Source organism: Dermacentor silvarum, chromosome 10 (assembly GCF_013339745.2).
Source record: "Dermacentor silvarum isolate Dsil-2018 chromosome 10, BIME_Dsil_1.4, whole genome shotgun sequence".
NCBI lineage: Eukaryota > Metazoa > Arthropoda > Arachnida > Ixodida > Ixodidae > Dermacentor > Dermacentor silvarum.
In genome coordinates, this window is record NC_051163.1 from 53,532,965 (window position 1) to 53,551,939 (window position 18,975).

Sequence of the window (18,975 nt, forward strand, 5' to 3'; positions counted from 1 at the left end):
TCAGTTCCTGTAGGCGGCTCTTCTCGTGCACCTCTTCGAGTGGCCTTGCGCCGTGTTGTAGGCAACTCCTCCACCGCTTCTGGTCCTTTTCGCTTTCTCGTGGTCCACTCCTTCCTTCCGGTCCTTTGACCGTGAAGCTCGAGGTTGTTCTTCGGCTACGTGTTCTGGCTCTGATGTGGCAGGGGCTATGGCTTTGGCTTTGCTTTCATCTGCCAGGTCGGCCACTGTCTCTTCCTGTGCTTCTGCAGCCTCCTTTTCCTCGTGTTGGCCCTCTGTCTTTTCAATGTACGCCTGGCATTCCGCCATCACTTCTGAAAAGGTGGGGAATGGTTCAGAGAAACAGGTGTCAATGGTTCCACTCGTGCAATTGTTGTCGCCGTCGACCAAAGATGGTGTTAGCGAGGCCGTACTCATGACGTCCTCTGCATTCCCGCCTTCCTGGTCGACCAAAAGCCCTCCGTTTGGTGGACACTCTTCATCTTTGTTATCATGAGTGCCCTCACCATTCTCTGCCTCACCCTCAGAGTCAATACCACTAGGCTTCACTGAAGGCTCTTCATTCTCGCCTTTATCTTCACTAGAGTTGGACACAACTTTTGGTTGGCTCGCACTGGCCAGATCGTCCTTCGGAGGTAGAGGAGGAACTTCTGCGACAGCTTTGCCCTTCAGCCCACGCCTTGTTCTGGATCTGCCCACTTTCCCTTTGTCCTCTGCATTCCCGCCTTCCTGGTCTACCAAAAGCCCTCTGTTTGATGGGCACTCTTCATCTTTGTTATCATGAGTGCCCTCACCATTCTCCGCCTCACCCTCAGAGTCATTCTCACTAGGCTTCACTGAAGGCTCTTCATTCTCGCCTTTATCTTCACTAGAGCTGGACACAACTTTTGGCTGGTTCGCACTGGCCAGATCGTCATTCGGAGGTAGAGGAGGAACTTCTGCGACAGCTTTGCCCTTCAGCCCACGCCTTGTTCTGGATCTGCCCGCTTTCCCTTGTGGTTCTTCCGTGGCAGCATCATCTTTGGGAGCGTCTCGTTTGTCGTTAGCTTCCTGTGAAAGCGTACTCTCCTCGAAATCTCCCGATGCAGAAGTCCTTTTCTCCAAGGACAACAGGGACTTCATCCTTGAGCCAGCATTTTGACGCCCACTGCTCCTTCTTGCCGGCGCAGCAGTTTTCTCTATGGAGGCTTCTTTTTCATCACTCGGAGATGCCACTTTCCTCCTGGTTCGAGTCGTTTTTGATGGTGGTTCCTTCCTCCCCTTTCTTCTAGAAACTCTACTGCTTTCTTCCTCGCTTTCGGACGCTGGTTGTCTTCTTCAAGTGTCTTCTCCTTGCGGCTGCAAGCTTGTTCAGACGTCAGAGTGCCAGAAGACTCGCCAGTGTCTGCTGGCATTTCCTTGCTTGTGCAGGCTTCAGCAGCCTGTTTCCCTCCTTGACAGCAGAATCCTGAATTGTACTGTCTTCCTTGTCAGTAGCCGTTGTGTCAACATCTGTAACCTCGCTCATGTGAAGTACGGGCATTTCACCGTCTTCAGTAGTCACTCTGTTTTTATTAGTATCTGCGCTTTCTTGCGGCTCCGCAGGTACCTTTTGTGGGCTGCAAGTGGTTATAATGCTTGAATTCTTGCTGGTATGTTCATCCCCACTTACCGAGAGCTCAGCTAGAGAAGCATCTGAAGTCTTTGCACTCAAATCTCTGCTGTCGTCTGCTTCTTCAATGTACGTTAGTTTCTTAGATGCCTTTGAATGTGAGGCAGCTTGCTGTTGCTGCATCCATTCAGCTCCTGCAGTGCTTTCTTGACTGGGAAGTTCTAGAACAGTGTCACATGTGGGCTTCTTCAGACTCATCCCCCTCCTTGGTCGCTTACCCGACACCTTTCCGATGCTTCCGATAATGGGTGAGCCGCCAATGGCACCGCCAGGTGTCACACAGTCTTCATAGACAGACGCACCGGTCATATTAAAAATGGAAGACGAGCGCCGGGCTGTTACCATGCTTGTGTCCCCATCATCATCTTCGGGATCACTCTCTGGAACAAAGCCAGGGGAAGGTGGTGGAGTCTCATCTATCGTAGTCTTTGGTGATAGTGGTGGTGTCTTGTCATTGTCATCTTCTGCTGCCACTGTTCCTCTCTCTCTACGGTACTTCAGCAGGGCATGAACTTTTAGGGGTGGAGATTCGTCCTTCTGGGTCGGCGCGCAGAACTCCTCCTCCTCCTCGTCATCATCACCGCCGTCGTCGCGGCACGGCTGGGATGCTTCACACAGGACGAAGCTGAGTTCAGACGGACCACACAGGAGGCGCCGGTGTCTCTCTTCTGGTTGAGTGGGAGCACACACGGACTCTTCCACCATGTTGTCTTCTTCTGCGTTGTCATTGAACGACTGTGTGACGGCATTGAGCCTGTCCTGCTCTTCCTGATTCACGTCCGCTGCGTACGGCTGTGTTGCTGCATTCAACCTTTCCTCTTCCTGGTTGACGTCTGTTGCATATGGTTGTGTTACAGCATTCAGCCTCTCCTCCTCTTCCTGGTTGACGTCTCCTGCATATGGCTGAGTCACTGCGTTCAACCTCTCCTCTTCCTCCTGGTTGATGTCTGGTGCGTACGGCTGAGTTACTGCATTCAGCCTCTCATCCTCGTCCTGCTCTGTGTATGCTTGTGTCGGCGCGTTCAGACGCTCGGCCTCCGCAGATGGATCATTTTCGTATGCTTGCGTTGGAGCATTGAGCCGATCTGTTTCATCCATCTCCAGGTCGATTATTTCACCGGGGTTTGAAGAAGGCACTTCGGGACGTTCAGCATTGTCCGTGTAAGGTTGCGTTTCTGCATTCAAACGACTCTCTTGGTCTGCTGTGGCAGGCTTGAAAGTGTCGCCTGCATTCCCGCCACAGGTGGCATCGGAGTACGGCTGTGTCGGGGCACACAGAAACGCATCCGTATCTTTCGCTGCAGGGGCATTAGCACCTACAGGAACCTGCGCAGCCGGAGCTCCCGCTCCAGCACCCTCTTGGTTCGTCTGAGCGTCGCGGTCGGCACCCGCATAAGGCTCGGTCCCTTGCGAGCTGTCGGTCTGAGTGTAGTCGAGCATGGGCATCTCGGGCATGGTGAAGCTTCCGCTGGACTGGTATTCACTGTTGCATGTCTTTGCGTTTTGCGACGACTGTAGAAAGTGAACAAACAAAAGACAAAATGGAAATGCAATTTATGCTCTTTCACATATGCTCCACTTTCTAATTTAAGTGCACTGCTACATTCTGCAGAGCAGAAGAATGCAATGGATTAGTGTAATGCCTAAGCAAAACTGACATTGTCTATGCGAGCTCTGTAGAAATCAAACTGCACGATATTTTACAGTGGTGTACATTTATCATCTTTGTGCATTTTGGTTACTCTAACGGACCCTTTTCATAATAGGAAAACTGGCTTCCCCACAAAGCAGATTATCAAGCTAATGTAGTCATTTTCTGCAATCAATGCATAGGACCCAAGTTTGTCTTAGGATATGTATACATGTGGCTCTCATGATAAAACCATGTACAAGAGCCAAGTGCCAGCATGTGCCAGCCAGAATTTTGTCTTCATTTAAAACAAGACTGGCGCCACCAATGGATGGGCAAAGGTGCAATGCAGAAAATGTACTTGCAAATTATGATAATGGTAATAAATACTTCAATCTGAAGTGATTTGTTCTTGCCTTTTAGTGTTTCCATTAAAGGGAAACTAAAGAGAAAAATAATTTTACCTGTATTAGTAAATAACAAAAAAAAAAGTCTTTTTATACTTGAAAAAAAAAAAAACTTCATAAAAAAAAATGCAAGAACTAAAGACGGCCAATGACTCTGCCCTGTATTTCCCGCACCAAGTTGCCATGATGTTATGGACTGTGGCGTCGTCAGCTCAGGCCTAGTTATGCTTTTTTTATGAATAGTGAAACTACAATGTCATTATAAACTAACCAAGTTCCAATAACTTTTACTGTGCCACAACTGCCCAAATACAAAGAAATACAGTTAAACCTCGATACAACGAAGTCTGTAAAATCGTCAATCAGCTTTGGTGTACTGAAATTCGACCTTTTATGCAAGTAAGTACAGTCGCCAATCGATGCTTGTTTTACACGGAAGGGACCACGAGATCTTCCGAATAATCGGGCAATCGAAAAAAAGGCAAATTTGAATGAGAAGGAAAATTCATTTTCTCGAATTTGAGAGTCGGCGACGAAAGAAGGCGTCATGCTGTGTCAACTATATCTTCACTTCGGCGGTACAAATTAAGCGAGGACAGCCACGCGGGGCGCAAATGCTTCGTCTGCCTCTTGCTTCAACAAGTCTCCGAAATTCGAGATTACGCAACCTCCTGTACTAAGTGCGCTGGAAGACAGCGCACACGATGCCACACAATCTCTGCACGCTCACCCTTTGCACATGCGCTCAGCCGTGTTAACAATCATGTGCAGCCACAGCTGTGCTAAAAAAGGAGACGCTCATCAACTTGCCCCCCACTCCCTCTCTTGCGCTTGATTGCGTTACCGCGACCTCGCTCCCCCCCCCCTCGCTCCCCATTTTTCAATGGTTGAAAAATGTTTTTCAACCATTTGATCATCTGGGTTTGCAGAAGTTTGCATTTATTGTCTCGGTGTTCCTTCGTGGTGGCAGTGAAATTTCGTTATATTGAAATTGTGTATAAACACACTTTGTTATATTGAGGTTCTATGGACAATAAGTTATCAAAAGTGAAATGCTTTGTTACATAGTGAAGTTCTTTATTGCAGTTTATTATACCGAGGTTTAACTGTACTTTAAAACCCATGTCATTACACTGACATACGAGCACTGGGGTTGTGACGCGAAATTTTAAGAAATGGAACTTTAACGGGAGGTTAAACGCAAGAGAGCACGTAGGACAACAGAAGGAAATGAAGACACAGCGCTGTTGATCTACGTGCTCTCAAGCGCTTAAACCTTTAAGACGCTATGTACACGATTGGGTACACCAAGATTGTGCAACAACAGCAAGAGCACTGATTAAAGTAAGGATATTTAAAATGTATCGCATATATCTTGGAACACTTATGATTGGAATTGTGCTGCAATTTTGTGCAACATGCACAAAATGTCAAATGAGTGGGAAGGTAAACGGTCGGATGTTCTTGCTTGGTGTCAGTATGTTGTATGTAGCGGGTTCGCTTCCTTCATTGTTTTTCATGATGTCATGCACCAGGCATAATTTTAAACCTGCTGGATAAGTGCTTTTCAAGCTTTTCAATACACGAAATAGTTCATGTTTTCATATTTGATGTTCCTGTAGTGAGTTTTTGCATGGAGTCCACATTCTGTAAACTTGACGAAACTTACTAAAGAATTCAAAGTTCTTAATCTTTTCAGCAGCAGTACACTTTCTACGATTCTGAAGATGCAAGAAATGTGGGGAAAGTAAGTTTTCCATCAACAGGATAAAGTGGCATCTGAAAGGGTTAACCTCAAGTTATGCAGTACCACGGCCGCTGGATAAAAAAAAAGGTGCGGCCTGCTGCGTCGGGCGCGCTGCTATGGGAGCGAACGTGACGGCCGTAGTTGCATTGTTGGCCGCTTGGCTGTGCCGAACGGCGCTAGCTGAGGGGGATGGAACGCTTCGGCTTGCACCGTGTTCCTGACGCATTTACTATGCCGATGCCAGACAACAGACCCCGGCGTGTGGCGCCGCGGCAGGCCGCACCTTTTTTTTTTATCCAGCGGCCGTGGCAGTACCAACTAGCCCACCAGTCTGTTTTTCGGAACTTTGACCTTTATTTTCTCTTCTAATATTCAGCTTATTATTGTGAAGTTAACGAAAATGTAGTTCTGGAAGAACACTTTATTGGTGTAAAGTGACTGCGTGTTTCTCTTTATCGTCCCTTAAAGGCTTGTGTAGGCGCAAGCAGAAACGAAGCATGCCAATTAGTGCCATGTAGTTTCTGACGGGACAAGAAAGGAAGCTAACCAAATACACTCCAGCAGATTTGTTCACATACCTTAGATGCAGTCTTGTTGGAAACTTCCAACTTGGATTCTACTGCAGCCCCCGTTTCTTCATCAAGTCCGGCTGCTGCAGCAGAAGGCTCCGGCTTATCAGCATTGTCGCACGCCTCGGCATCAACACCCTCCTGATCCTAAACAAAGGAGTTAGAAGAGGACAACAAGATAAAGATGTATCTCATACCCAAAAGTAAGGACATCTGACACCCCACTATCAAATGAAGCAGTTTACAAGTAGCATTAACCTTTTGAGTGCCGAAGTCTTTCATTAATTTCTTGTAAGGCTTTGAACTGATATATATATCTTATATGTCTAATATCTGTTTTGTCACGGTTGTGGACTTGCAAACTTCGTACTGCTTTTTTTTAAAGCTCCAGCTATTCGGCTATCAAAAAAGTCTGGACTTGAATAAAAATTCTGCTTTCAACGGGCAATAGAATTTAAGAGAAAGATTAGCTCGAGAGCTCTTATTTAAATACATAGAAAAGAGCAAGTCATTCTTCTCGACAACTACTGCACCCAATTCGATTAGGTTTGTTGCATTTAAATAAAAAAAGTTGGAATGCTGCAACTGTAGCAAGGGGAATTTTGATTTAGGCCGTTGGTGAGCTGCTTTATCAGGGTTTTAATAGGATACAGGCATAGCTGCTCCAACAATGCTGCCTTTCTTTATTGTGCAATTATCCCCCTTCCACAAATATATAAACAAACAAGCCATGCTGTGCACCATATTGTGAGGCAGACTTGAACTCGTTAAAGCTTGCACACGGCGCGCACGGCACACACATCACTCCAGCATGTACAAAATTGAAAAGGAAATTTTACCTTGGAAACTTCAATGGCTGTCAGAAGGGATTCCGAGCATGTGTCGGAGCCGGTGTCACTCTTGGCACCCTACGAACAAGAAAACACGCAATGGTATATGCGGAAAAAAAAAAAAAAAAACAGAGAGAAACGGGTTGGTTCTGCAAGGCGAATGTGCCAAGTAGGTGCATCAATGACGAAACGAGCTTGAATATGATAGAGTCACCTATATTGCAAATTTTCCAGAGTATGTCAACCTCATGGCTTTCAATGACATACACTTCCAGCCTTAGGCAAGGAGCAGTCGATGCAGTCACCACATTGCTCTGCTGCTGAGGCAGGAAAAGCTGAAGGAGAAAGGGCAGATGATGGAAAGGATCACTGATAGATTAATGAGGTTCAATGTCCCAAAGCAATAGAAGGGCTGCGAGAAACAGACAGATCTGCATTGATTCTGACTGCCTGGGCTTCTTAAGTCTAAACCCAAGTGCTATAAACGGATGCTTGTGTATTCCACTCCCATCGAATAGTGGCTGCAGTGGCTGGGACTTGAACCGGTCACCTTGTGCGCAGCAGCAGAGGGTGGGTGAGGCAAAGGAGTTCAGAGCCCCTCCACAGTGGTCGAACAAGGGTTGCCTCGGGCGGGAGCTTAACATGCAGAGTTTCTTACTAAAATTACCAGAGAAAACTCCGGTGCTGCTATGGTTCAGCTAGCATGGGAATGATTGTTAGTACGTGGATTTGTCTGATCTTCATGCCTGAAGCTTTGTTTAAAGTGCTTTATCTGCATGGAGGAAGGAAAAGCTTAGGAGAGGCTCTGGCCAGCCTGGGTGTGTTGGAGAAGGTGTGGTGAAAGTCACATGCTGTTTTTCACAAAGGAGCACTGGGATTGGTGGTCCAAACATCCTCGTTTCCATAGCAATCGCACCTGTAAAGCTCTCTCTACTCTCAGCCTCCAAAAGTGAGAAGCGTTTTCAGCTCGCGCACAGCACATTCCGTTGGCAAGACAAACTGTGTTTGGAGTGCGGTGTGTGAAACTGCGAGTGCCAGCTAGCAACACAGGCTCTCACGTAATCGCAAGGCGGGTCTTTTCCAGCCTCTTCAATGTGCCACGAAAAAAACATAGGGGCGATGCCTGCTTCAATAAAACTGTTACAGAAGTTCTGTTCCGACGTCTACCAGCAAATGCATGCTCCCGTCAGATCTTCACATTGCAAGTTCGAAGCTCACGCCCATCTGCTTTCAAATACGCGATGCCAGGGCCCCTCCTATTTTGTTTTGTTCCTCCATGTCTGTCTGCTTTTAACAGCCTCAATTTCGAAGCAATTCTATATTTCTAAATGTAGAAAGCAACGAGATTCAACACACAAGTAGGAGTACTGCATATCGTTGCTTTTATAATGCAATAGTTTGTTGAAAATGAACAACTTCTAAAGTTGCAAAACAGTCTGAAGGGGGCAAAACAAGGTTAGGTTTACGCAAATTAATGTACTGCTAACCATCATACCTATGCTGGCTGTACTGCCATGCGTGCAGTTCCCCTAGAGACTAGCACCACAGTTCCCTCTAGTAATTGTTGTAGCAAATTAGGCCTAATGCATCTCTTGCTCGACTGCTGCTGATTACTTCCAAGTCTCCGTTTTCCTGTGAACATGGCCTTTTTTTTTTGATTTGGTGCCCATGTAGAAGTGTTCGTTCTCGTGCATTGTCCCATCTACTTTGCTTGTTTCCCTACTTCGTTACAATGAACCGACTCGTCCAAGTTAAATCTTAAGTACAGAGTAGTCTGCCGTTGAGCTGCTAGCCGCACCCTCACATTACGTTCAGCTGAAAGAGTACGCCCTGACAAGGCAGTGTCCTTCAGTTTCAATTCTCGAAAACTGGACAAATTCCATTCCACGTAACAGATTTTTCTTTCAGAGAAATTTACATAGGCTTTGTTTTGGCAAGTAGGCTTTATTTTATAAATAGATTTGCCAATCCGATAAATAAATATATATGCAATTACTAAAGGTGAAGGAAATGCGGTACAGCAATCTCAACCGCATAGCATCGTAGAGATTCATGTCTACAAGCTTTTTCTTACAGTTGTACCTCCCACAACCTAACTACTTTACCGTTTCTTGGGCTCTCATAACTGTGATGGCAGCTCTTTCGATAAATAGTTTTCAGTTGCATTTTGTGTGTCCTCGGTGCTGGTCAAAAGTGCAGTGAAACTCATGTTCAATGCGGGAAGAGGTATCTCACACCTTCCCAACTACAAATAACCCTACAGATGAACTGCTCACATTGTTTTGGTCATACAAAATGCGGGCCCTGAGACCCGCTATGCAGAACTCCTCGTTGTAGTCCAGGTTGTACTGACAGTTTGGCTTCAGTGTGCGCTGCAAAAGGAGACAAATACAGACCTGTAAAGTGAAGCTCTATTCCTAGGTGGCAGGCTCAAAGTAAACGTCTGAACTCAATAAGACACCTTTTGTGCTGTAAAAATTTCATCAACACAAACAGGATGCCACGGAGTGACACTGAAGAACTAGAAAGACTGCCAAATGTGAGAGTTAACAATCTGCTATTGCATGAACTTGGGCTCAGAAAGACGAGCAACATTCAAATCACAACGATTTCGGTGAGCATGGTTGTCGGTTGTTAAACTAAGCTTATGGGTTAAACTTGTTATTTATGCGGTTAATAGACTAATGAGCACACATACTAGAACAAATTATCACACAAAATAATAGTTACAAAATTATGGGGTGTTGCGTGCCAGAACCACAATACGATTATGAGGCATGCCGTAGTGGGGGACTCCGGATTAATTCTGACCACCTGGGGTTCTTTAACGCACACCCAATGCATGGTAGAAAGGGCGTTCTTGCATTGCAGCCACCGCAGCAGAAATTTGATCCCTTGTCCTCAGGCTTAGCAACACAACACTAAAGCCACTATGCCACAACGAGTTTCTTGCTCGGGCCATAAACATTTGTATTAGATTTTACTGTATTAGTACTTATATCAGTATTAGTTTGTTTGAGCCTACTGTGCTCTAGATGGTGCAAGTGATTGGTCACCAGATATGAATAAATACATTTGTATGAAATTGACGAATACAGTGGACTCTGGAAAAATGAAACTCGCTTGAACAACGTTTAAACTACAATTTTTGGCACGTAAAACCCCAGAGAGAAGATAAAGCAAATTTAAAATATTTTCTGCCAGTATCAGTGCGTAATAAGTAGTATAGTATTTGCTTATATCAAATGCCATATATGAAGGCGTTTTCATGTCGGATGCAACCATGTTATAACAAGGTTCGGATGCCCTGTATCTGGCCCTACATTACAGAGTAACTGCTGGTACTCGCGTACATTCAAGAATGTATGTAGAATACTATTCGAGACATGTGCTCATTCTGATCAGACATGCCTCCTCCGCCATAGAATTGGCGGCAACGTCTACGTAATTTAGGATATTATAGACAAATCTTGCTAAGTGTTAGTCCAGTAAAGAACAAGCACCGGCAAGTAGTATAACGATGACATGTGGCAATATTACACAGTAGGCTCCACTTAAACAGAACTTGAAGAGGGAGAGAAAAATATAGTTCCATTTATCAGAAGTTTCATTTCTGCAAAGGATGCAAAAATCCCGAAAAGTCATTTTATTTCAAGAGCGTCGAGCGTTTTAATTTCTCTGCAGTTAAAAAATGTTATTGCACTTTGCTTGAAAAAAATTGTGCAGCTTCTTTCGCACCAGGCATTTGTTCATGCACTCTCGCTTTTTGACTGTTGCCATCACGATGCATCAAGGAAGGCGAAAAATAGGCAGTGTGAACGACGCAGAGCAGCTGCTAATGCCACGACAGCGCAACTTGCTCCTAGATTGGATTTCCTTGACGTTTGGCATTACCAATTGACATGCTGGTCGATTTACTCATGTTTTCATATGAAGTAAGATGGCCGACGAGGCAGGTGCACTTTAGGATCCAGTTCAGTTTACCGGAGTTCACAAAAAGAAGCGTTCCGTTTAAACGAAGTTCGTTAACATTATTCTTATGGGTGGCCAACCAAAGTTGGTACCCTAGTCCAGTTTTTCCAGCATTTCAGTTCAAGCGAGTTTCGTTTTTCCAGAGTCCACTGTATTCGTCAATTTCGTACAAATGTATTTATTCATATCTGGTGACCCATCACTTGCACCATCTAGAGCACAGTAGGCTCAAACAAACTAATACTGATACAAGTACTAATACAGTAAAATCTAATGCAAATATTTATGGCCCGAGCAAGAAAGTGCTTCGGTCATTTGATGATGATGAAGTCAACGACGTAAACATTGCAGTAGTGTTTTGAAGTATATTGTGGTGTTGCCCGTGACAATATAATATGCATTTATTTTTCACCCTTGGAAAGTTTACTTTTTAAATTAAAGTCACTTGAAAAAGTGCTTAGGCGTAAGTGTTGCTTTGGTATTTCCTGGCAAAACAAAATGAGTTTTTGAATATGTTACATGAAGATAAATTAGTTTTTTTTTTTGGAATTGGAAAAATGCTACTAGTATTATATAATATTTGAGCTAATGCTTCAATCTCATTGTTGAGAACTGTTGGTGCATTTCAACAGAGGCTCAAGATATGCCCTTCAAGCGCTGCAACTGTGCATGCCAAGGTAGTATATCAAAAGCAACACCACTAATGTAAATAATGGTACATCAAACTTGTCGCATACTTCTCAAAACACTTCTGACTGGACTTGTGGTGCAATTTGAATAACGTGCAGAACGTTCCAGTAAAAAGAGTTGCGAGATTGACAACTGGGTGTTTGCTCTTAGGTATCTTTGTGTCGCCTTGCAGTGGGTTGATTTCTTCCATTGCCTTTCACAATTATTTTACATGAGGCAAGCTTCCGAAATGTCTGGACAGGTGCTTTCTAAGTATGCTAGAAGTGAAATAGTTGACGCCATATTTGACGTTTCAGTAGAAAGTTCTCACATGGATACAACACTCTGTAAACTTGACAAAACTCAGTGAGGAATTAGAAATTCTTAATTCGCTCTCAGCTGTACACTTTTCATGGTTCTGAAGATGCAAGATATAGTGCAAGACTTTCAATATTCAATAAATTATTTTATGCTTCAAGGAGATATGCAAGACAAGTACTTAAAAAAAAATCAAAATTTTGTTTTTGCCGAGCTTACTTTTCCAATCTTGACTTTATTCTGACTTCCGAGGTCCATGATAGTACAACTGTCGCTGCCAACATCGATGATGGCGTGCTGCTTGGAGACGGCCTGCACCAGGACAGTAAAAATGCAAGAAGTCACACATCAATTCTGTTAGTACTAATGGGATAAGACAATGACTCACGTAATTCTCAATGATAACATCACAGGTACGAGAACGGCCGACCACGTTTGTACCTGGAATGAAAGAAAACAACAATTTCAAAAATAATAAACGTAATAGAACAAACGAAATACAAACCACCAGGCATGCAATTTGCTCAGCAGCAAGAAAGCCATGTCCGAAATTATCCACAAAAAGACTGTGCCGGACTACTGTTGTGCAGAACTATTTGAATAAGCCATGAAGTTGTAGATCACATTTGTCCGTTTCAGATGCTTTAGCAAATGTTCATAGAAGTGAGATATCTGGCATTGGTACAGATTTACGGATTTGTAACCTGCGTGCTTCAATGTCTCTAAAACTTGTCAATTTTTGTACAACATTTCAGAATCTGAATCGAAATTCTGCTTCCTACAGTAAGTAGAATTTAGCTTTCGTTCAAATCAGCTTGGCAGTTGCCTAACCAGAGCATTATAACATTTCATGTGTATCTGAATAGGGAAGTTTAAGTTGGCTCTGGAGTAAAGCTTTCTCTTAAAGGGGCCCTCACCAGGTTTGAGCATTGCAAACAGCTACTCCGGTGCATAGACCACACGGTGGCAATCATGTCTGCAAAGTATCAAACGGCTGCACGGTGCAAAAAGAGCTGAAATATCAAACAGCAACCCGCGCGCCGTTCCTTTCAAGGGAGCCCTGCTTCCAGCCAAGAGAGCCAAGGCACATGCATAAATGCCTCCTCGTAAGCAATATCATTATGACATGTGATCCCGGTAAATCCTCCAGTGCATAAAGCGCAATCACGCCACTACGAGCGCCCCACGCAGCAAGAAGAGAAAGGGAAACGGGTTGGGGCTTGTGACAAAAATGTGACATGGTCCCTCGGCTATGGCACAGGAGAAGCCAGATAAGAACCCTCGCTTGTGCATGCTAGTCGAGACAGAAGGAAAGTCTATATGTTGGCAGCATCACAACAACAGTTAAATTCCTCCTATCTCCTCTAATAATGAACCAATTGGAAAGATTCCTGCGATAAGACGCTCCCTAGACGCCACTCTACGACTTCCAGTGCACAAGCAAAATTTGCAACAACATGTGGTGAGGGGCTGTAAAGAAGTACGTGGTTATTTTCAAAGTTGTGAATACCACTTGCTTTTTGCACATGAAAGAATGAGACTTAAGCATGAAGGCTGGAAAACATGAGGTACTTTCATTTGACATTAAATATGGCATGAAAACGCTGAAAGTGGCATCGTCGCCATTGTTGCAACATCATGAAGACAAGAAAATTTTGGCGACACATTTAAATAAAGCTTAATATGACGACGTATATATATAAAAAAAATATTATATACCTATTTTTAAAAATGAACATGAGGGTTTTATATGTTACTTCTGATTGTGCTCACGTGTAGAAGCCACAGTAATTGCAGGCAAGGAGTAAGCCACTCCATCGCAGCATATCAACGTGTTCAGCTCCTAGCTACCGAAAGTAAAACTGGTTCGCAGAAACAAGTATTATGGTAAATTATTTAGGGCTCTCCAACTCGGGCTAGTATTCTCTCTACAGTTTTGAGGATTTGGACATACATTTACCAAGAAAATGCAGAAAAAAGAAAAAAAAAGATCAGTACTCCCTTTGAAGGGATATTAAGGAGAAACACATCACCAGTTTCGAATAATGGAGTATCCTTTCAAAACTCAACTTTAATTTCACAGTAAGAGCTCGAAATGCTAAAGGCATTTTCACAGCACATAATGTGCAAGAAGTGCTTCCCCACAGGCTGGCAATGCCACATAACTTCAAGCTCGAATTATGATGTGAACGCAGTACGCTCATCAGAGATTGTGACAAAGGTGACATAATGTGGTAACTGTAGCAATTATAATGCTCACAATGCATGTCAGGTGCGCAAGAACCATGCATATGGATAAAATGTGTACGGGTCGAATTTGCTCACGTGTAGCAATAAGGCTGGGAACTATGCTGATAACAAAAAATGGAAAAGAAGCGAGAGTGCTGTGCAAGTTTCTTTTGACTGCGATTGTGTGTGGCCACTACAGCGATTGCAGGATGAGGCAACCCATTTTTTAAAAATGATTTCTTGACACGTCTACTTTCTGACTACGAAACCGATTCATAGAAACAAGCGTTATCGTAAATTATTCAGTACGCTCGATGCTTGTCCATATTTTTTGGGGTGTAGATGTTTTGGACCTTCAGTTATTGCAAAATTGCACAGTGAAAAACGTCATTTCAGTACTTGTTAAACGGTTTAATTAAACGCCAACAACAGGAACTGTGATGGATCAAAGCCCCACTCGAAGTTACCTGGCTTCAAGTGGAAAGACTGGAACGCCGCTGGCGCGTCTTGGTCGTGGAGCTTCAATATGGCCCGTATCTGAAAGCGGTGAATTACGTTTGAAGTATAGCATTTTTTTACATGCACCTTGAAATTAGAGTTCAGGCACACTCTAGCAGCATATAAGGAAGTGTCTTTCCATACAGCAAAATCTATCGGCGAATATGGCAAATCAGTTTTGCGGAATCCCGCAAAGTAGAGGAAGTGTCACGAGAAAAGTAAAAGTGTCATCCACCTGAATACAGCACGAAGCTACAAAGGAAACCACAAGCAACTTCCCCTTTCATGACACTTCCTCCGCCTTGTGGGCTTCTGCAGAACTAATTAGCCACATTCATGATCCCTGTTCTTCGACAGTCGATTAATTTGCACTCGCACTGCGATCTGCTAGCCTCCAGGTTAGCTCAGATGGTAGAGCGACCGCCCCGAAAAGGCGTTGGTTCCGGGACCAGGCTGAGTTTTACCTCGGAAACCCCCTCGGTAGCTTCATGCTACATTTAGGTGGACGACAGTTTCTCTTTCAATTTTCCCTGAAAAGGTTTTGTTTTGGCAGGGGGTGGCACCTCCTGGGCTGGGATCGTGAAAGCGGGGAGATGTCTGGGCAGGCCGCATACAAAACCGAAAATTTCGGGGTGGCAGCGCGTGCCCCGTGTACTCCCTCCTCGCTGAGCCACTGCTGCCACCCCTATATCTGTGATCAGCACGAATCAACTGAATCAACTCCGCGGCACCGTACTGGCTGTCCGCTGGTCGAAAGCCGACCGCTTGCGGTAGAGCGGTGCCCTCTTCCGGATGTGGAGAGAGGACCGTGCGGAGTAGGATGTGTCCGGCTGTCTCTGCTAGGTATGAGCAGCCTCGACATAAGGTCATCTTGCATGTTTGAACTAGTTTACATTGGTGGCGCCGCCATCTCTCAGCGTACAAACCACCGGTTTATTTCTGTTCTGCCAAAATGCGCATCACCGCAGATTGTAAGCAGTCGTGCGCGTACGCTGGCGTCCCACGTTGCATGGTCGAATAAAAACTGCTAAAAAAAAAATAAAGTCGCAGATCGGTTTTTTGACCGATGCGGCTGAAAGCAACTATCACCCGTCAGTCTGCAATGTTTCACACTGATCAAGTCTCGTCACAATCGTTATATCATTGCCCTCCCAACCCACCTTTCACTAAGCAAATTCTGACGCCGTCCCTGAAAACCAGTAAGGACCTTGCGAACAGCGCGTTTGACAGAGACGCTAGGGCGAGGACTCTTGCGTACCTAGTTTAGGTCGTGGTTCTGCTAAATTAGTTTTACATCGCAACGCTAAAATAGGAGCTGGTGAAACCGAAGTGCACCTAACGAAACGTAGCAAGCACAAAGGAGCAAAGAAATGAAGTAATCGGCGGGGGAAACGACACAGCCATAGTAGGATGAAACTTCATGGTCAAAAACGGACACCGCGAGGGAGACGGACGGACGCACGCCAACGAGCCGTGGTGGCGGGAAACGGTCAAACACGCACCTCTCGCTCGGCCTCGTCCTCCGAGTCGTCCTGGCCGTGGATGACCTGCGTCATCTCCAGGTCGTTCCCGTCCATGGCTGAGTGCTTGTCAAACGGATGTTCACTGCGCGAGCAAACACGACTGTTCAAACGCCGCCAAACAAAACAGCATTGCAGCCTGGCGACTCGGCAGCCTAAAAAACCGTTAGTGGGACGCACGAGAGCACGCAGCGCGCGCGTCGTAAGGAAGCTGAAAAACGATGATGATAATCGATTAGATGCCCACAACGGGGAATTAGCCAAGAATCGGAAGGTACATTTAAAATAAGATAAGGTTAAATGAATACATAAAAGGCACTAATTGAGTTAGTAAAAAGAAACAAAAGAAAAATCATGCAGCATTGCTTGAAAGGTTTAACCGCCGCTATGGCTTCTCGGGGCGCTGTCGTCGTATGGCGTGTAAAGGGGCTTTAATGGCGTGGGTTCTATGCGTTGGTTCTATGGTTGAGCCATAGAGAAAGAAATTCAATTCCTTTCTCTATGGTTGAGCCAGCAGCGCGCCAGCGTGTGGTGCAATGTGTTCGCGATATTCTAGACGTGCACAACGTGCATCGCAGAAGTGGGATGTTGCAGCGCTATGCTTTCGACAGCAGGCACACGTTTTGTACGTGGCTGAAAAATGGGCACAAATCATGCGCGGCAGAAAAAAAAAAAAAAAAAAGTGTCGTTTTTTTTTTTTTGTTTTTTTAAGCTTCGAGGTATGCTTTGCGACTGAAGAAGCCTGCCCATAGCATAAAACGGAGATACACAGTACTCACGAGTGCGCGATTCGACGCAAATAGCGTTTATCGAAAAAGCACTCAACGCATAATCAACGGCACAATCAATGGATAAGTTGTGGAAACAGCGCGCGACCAGTCAGCCGCACATGACACAGGACGCCGTCCCGTGTTTCCGTATGCGCTGAAATATCATGCAGGACCTAGGGAATGAAAAAAAAAAAAATCACAGCATATCCACGAAGTGAATGATGATGAGTGGGCGAAGCACCGGGGGATCATTCAGGTAAAACACAGCTACGGACGAGAGATATAGAGAGCGCGCGTCGGGAACGAGAGAGAAAATTACACCATCTTCCCGTAGGGGAACCCTGAGTAGTATGCGAAGCAGTCATGGGGTCGACTCAAGGTAGTTTTATCAGCTGTATAAACTTGGACATGCAGCAGCACCAGCAACGCGCAGAACTGTTGTCGACGCCGTCGGCGTTTTGCCCGCGTTCGCACCGAACGCGCGCAAAGTGGAACAGGAACCGGAAGTGGAAGCGGAACCGGAACGCTATCTAGTGAACACTTCATAAAACTACAGGTGGCTACAGTTGGTCTTTATTCTATGGCTACATACTACATCGGAGGAAGGACAGACCCACGCCCTATGGAGCTTCGCCCCTAAAAAAATGTGTTAGCTGGTGCTGCCGAGTTTCAGATATTATTTCATGTTACCCGCCACGGTAGCTACGGCGTTGCGCGGCTGAGCTCGAGGTCGCGGATACGATTTCGCCACGGCGACCACATTCCGATGGAGATGGAATGCAAAAAAAAAAAAAAAAAAGAAGAAGAAAAAGAAAAAAAAAAAAAAGAAAAGCTCATGTACCGTGCATTGGGTGCACGTTGAAGAACACCAGGTGGTCTATATTATTAATACGGAGCCCCTGCTACGGCGCGTGCCTGACATGATTAGATCGTGCTTTTGGCGCGGAAAACCCAAGGTAAAATCACATGATCTCATTTTAAATTACAACATTCCACATCACGGCTGCTGTTCGTGGCAAAAATTCAGAGCACGGCGAAGCGTGCGAGCCACAGTGCGGAAGCACTGACACTGTTTATTCCGGAAAGGTATTGCTGTATATATCGCACACGTGCGTGACAAATGAAACATGCTGGGCACTTTATGAGAACACAGGTCAGTTAACACGACAAAAGGAAATTAACACGCACACAAGGAAAAAAATGCAAGAAGGTTAAACGAGACTATTGCACCACGCCGCTATTACTTAATCGCGTAATCTATGAAAGATTATTATATTTCTGGGGGAGAGCCATTAAGGCGTGATTGAGACAACTTGAGCTTGCCCCTTTTTTATGATACGCTTATCTTGCTCGTCAGTTGGTCTGGTAGGGGCAAAACTACATTTGTCGCCAAACATTGCCAAATATGCGAGATTGAAGTTACGAAATTCGCACGACGGAAGACGGCGCGCTTCCTCGCCGCTTTCCTCCTTGCGCGCGCAAGATTGAGCCACTATCGTCGGCTCACCGTCGCACGATTTTACTTGCACATACAGCATGCGGCGCACGGCGACGATGTTATCGGCCTTGGACTTTATACGGAACATCACGGCGACGACGACGGCAGAAATGTACCTGGAGTGTCCATATAATTGCTCTCGTAATAAAAGGCTCTGTCAGATATTCCCGACGTCAGTCATTGACGTATGACAAGTACAACGCGTTCTACGCTGTCATATGGTGCCGCTTCTTGCTCTTTTCGCACGCACATGCAAGGCTTGACGAATGGATAAAAAGCACGTATGTGCACATGTAATGTACGCGAAACTTATAAACTCGCAAAGAAAAGGCGAAAAGGTAGCCCGCATTCGGTTGCAGCTGCGCCTACGCGTATACACGGCTGCATCGGCTGAACGCGCACCCGGCACACATACCGCCGCATGTTTCATTGCCATTTTGTGCAGCTCCTCGTTCCCGCCAGTCACACTACCCCTTTTAGCTAAAGCTTTACTTCTAGCCACATGAACTTGACGCCAGCGTTATGTCTGACTTATAGTCTTACTCGATCCACAGGTCTCTACCAGCGAGTCGGGTTAACCCGACTAGACAGAAATCGGGTTAACCGAGCCCGACGTATGATGTATTTTCGGCTCCCTGAGCCGCTTCCGCCGCATTGCATTCTCCTGCTT

General features: G+C 45.3%; 1 protein-coding gene across 1 annotated transcript in view; it reads right to left on the minus strand.

The window, feature by feature from the left end:
* The window catches only part of LOC119431538 (mediator of DNA damage checkpoint protein 1), a 33,601-nt gene extending 17,273 nt beyond the window's left edge, over window positions 1–16,328 (minus strand). Inside the window, exons 1-9 of the mRNA XM_049657907.1 lie at window positions 16,020–16,328; window positions 14,487–14,556; window positions 12,179–12,231; window positions 12,010–12,102; window positions 9,108–9,203; window positions 6,841–6,909; window positions 6,011–6,148; window positions 1,364–3,160; window positions 2–1,308 (exon numbers count right to left, since the gene is read on the minus strand). Of these exons, the coding sequence (XP_049513864.1) occupies window positions 2–1,308; window positions 1,364–3,160; window positions 6,011–6,148; window positions 6,841–6,909; window positions 9,108–9,203; window positions 12,010–12,102; window positions 12,179–12,231; window positions 14,487–14,556; window positions 16,020–16,094 (3,698 nt within the window). The 5' untranslated portion in view covers window positions 16,095–16,328. The remainder of the gene's footprint in view (window position 1; window positions 1,309–1,363; window positions 3,161–6,010; window positions 6,149–6,840; window positions 6,910–9,107; window positions 9,204–12,009; window positions 12,103–12,178; window positions 12,232–14,486; window positions 14,557–16,019) is intronic.
* Between the last annotated feature and the right edge of the window lie 2,647 nt (window positions 16,329–18,975).